General features: G+C 36.5%; 1 protein-coding gene across 1 annotated transcript; it reads right to left on the minus strand.

The window, feature by feature from the left end:
* Positions 1–255: 255 nt before the first annotated feature.
* Positions 256–2,018, minus strand: LOC111986357 (7-deoxyloganetin glucosyltransferase-like). Its single transcript, XM_065769882.1, has 2 exons — positions 1,418–2,018; positions 256–1,317 (listed from the first exon to the last, which is right to left on the minus strand). The coding sequence occupies exons 1-2, from the start codon at positions 2,001–2,003 to the stop codon at positions 881–883; spliced, it is 1,023 nt and encodes a 340-aa protein (XP_065625954.1). The 5' UTR covers positions 2,004–2,018; the 3' UTR covers positions 256–880.
* Positions 2,019–2,756: the final 738 nt, after the last annotated feature.

Here is a 2,756-nt window from a genome sequence, read left to right on the forward strand (position 1 = left end):
ATAATTAGCATCTTACAACACAACAACCCGAAGCTTCAATTAGCTAAGTTTTTATGGGTCTTTTGATGGCCCGTTGGTGGTGGGGTCGATGTGTTTTAACTTGGGTGATTTGGCTGGCTACGTTAGTTGGATTTTTATTTTTATTTTTTATTTTTTTCCTTAATGTGTGCTTGGCGTCGATGTGATGGAAATCCAGGCATGGTTGTATCAACAGTGGATTACAGTGGACGTGAAAATAAGCCATCATCATCATGGGTGTCTCATGCTGGAGACGAAAAGAAGAAGAAGAAAAGAAGAAAGGGAGAAGAACAAAGAGAAGACAAACAAATTGAACAAATACAACACAAGACATTTTATTATTATTATCATTATTTCCCTAAAACATTTGGCCTTTTGATAAAAGCACTTCACTCACAAGATTATTTAAATTGATGGATGAAGAACCAAGTGGATCAGTTGCATCTTCGGCCAATTTTTTCCACTCCAAGGCCTTTTTCTTCATTTTTTTACCCTTGTCTCCTTCCATCAACTCTCTTACATTCTTCTCCACTTCTTCTCTCTTGACATCATTATTGATCTCCATGCCAATGCCCCATTCATTGCAAGTATACTTGCAAGTTGTTTGTTGATCTGCAATGAATGGACAACAAAGTATTGGCACTCCAGCACACAAACTTTCAATAATTGAATTCCACCCACAATGTGTTAAGAACCCTCCAACTGAAGGGTGGTTTAGTACTTCTTCTTGGGGGCACCAACTAATTATTAGAGATCTTTCTTTAGTTTCTATCTCAAATTCAAGTGGCAAAGTCCCGGATTCTCCAACAACTAAATCAGGCCTAATCACCCACAAAAAAGGTTGTTTACTATTTGCAAGTCCTCAACCAAACTCAATTAACTGTAATGATGTCATAACAGTTACACTACCAAAATTCACATATAACACTGAGTTAGGTGCCTTAGAATTAAGCCAATTGAGGCAATGAGTTTCTTCCTTCCATAAACTATACCCAATTGATTCCAAAGGGTCATTGGGCAATTGATTGAGTAGTGGTTGGAGAGGACCAATGGCATATACATGAGAAAACATGGTTGAGAGAGCATCCAAAACTTCTTGCTCTAACACGTTGAATGTTTGAACAATAACTTTTGAAGCTTCAAGGGCTCTCTTCGCTGTTTCGATCAAAAGATTAAGGATAATATCATTTGGATCTATGGTTCGAAGATTGCTTGGAAGATCCTTTAGACAAATGTCTCTCATACCTGGAATCCAATCTATAACAGTGTCTAGATACCCATTTGTTAAATAGCTTTCATCTACAAGATAAAGATTAACGAATGTTTTTAGCTCAAAAATATGTGATCGATATTAATAAAATAATGCAAAAATTTTATAGGGTTTTGCATTCTTTTTTACCTTTAAGTGGTATGACACCTTTGTCCTTGAGGGCAGGAAAACACATATAACTCATTACACTGCAAGCAGCCATAGAGAAGCACATTACAATAGGGACTTTGAGTTCCTGAGCAGCCGTAACGGTGAAGGGCATGAAACCATCTGAGATAATACAAGTCACTGGAGGAATGTTAGATGTTGCATTGTTGAGTTTTGAAAGTAGGTGAGAAAATGGAGCTAAAAGGTTTTTCATAATGGAATCACAAAGAGAATGAAGGTCTTGGGTGGCATCGGGATCCATGGGAGGGAGGCTGTCTGGAATAGTTTTGAATTGAAAGTCAGACAAGCCATCTAAGGAGTTAGGACCATAAGTTTTCAGAAAACGTTGGTGATTAAACTCAGTGTTAACAAAGGTTACGTGAAAACCTCTATGGCGGAGAAGCTTTGAAAACTTTAGCATTGCCTTTATGTGGCTTTGAGCTGGGAATGGAATACAAACTACATGAGGCTTATCTGCTACAACTGTCTTCATATCCATTTTCTTTTCTGTTATGTGTGTGCGCATATGCATTTTTGTATATGTGTATCTAAACTGACCCAATTTCATCTTAAATAGTAAATACTGAATATTTCTGTCAACTTTTAAATTTGTAAAGTGGTCCACTGACCCACTTCTTTAATATAGTAGCCATTTGGGTACAATTTTGGCTACAAGCAAAGACGACCTCTGGACTTTGGACCAACTATCATTCTCTTTAATTTCCTTGACGATTAGGTGTATGGTCGAATCAAACATTATCATGTCCAACTCGACATTATGTTAGAATCACTTTTGTTCGCAATAGGCTATGGGCTTTAGGCCCGTCTTAGTCGTCTAATTTTTTTTTAATAGAAATATCATAGTCATTTTATGTAGCACACATAATTATACTGCATACTGTACCTCCTAATAAAAATACTCATATATGTTTTATTACTTGAAAAATACAATACATTTTTTCATTATTTCTAACCATACCAATTAACATAAAATCTATTCCTCTCTCTTGGTTAATCACAATCACCATTATTATCCTTGTCGTTGGGCTTGGGCATGGGTATGGGTATGGGCATGGCTGAGTCTAGCTGCCAGTGGATTGGCCTTGTTTTGAGTATGTCCAATAAGATTGGGATGGGATTCAACGTTAAATGATTTACTAGAGGTTAGCTAGCAATGGTTATTTAGCATAGGCTAAGCTTGCTTTAAATTTCCTTTCCCTTGCAAGTCTCTAATAGCAAGATTGTCCTATTAAGACTAGTTGAAAATTGTGACTTGAAGTCATGATTTTAGTTCAAATTTTACATATGTGTACTATTATGT

Source organism: Quercus suber, unplaced genomic scaffold (assembly GCF_002906115.3).
Source record: "Quercus suber isolate HL8 unplaced genomic scaffold, Cork oak 2.0 scaffold_1601, whole genome shotgun sequence".
Lineage (NCBI taxonomy): Eukaryota > Viridiplantae > Streptophyta > Magnoliopsida > Fagales > Fagaceae > Quercus > Quercus suber.

Excerpts from the sequence above, each read along its gene's own strand:
- LOC111986357 (XM_065769882.1), bottom strand. The coding sequence starts at position 2,003 with ATGAAATTGGGTCAGTTTAGATACACATATACAAAAATGCATATGCGC. Across the intron at positions 1,318-1,417 it reads AGGTGTCATACCACTTAAAG|ATGAAAGCTATTTAACAAAT; the intron begins GTAAAAAAGAAT and ends TTTATCTTGTAG.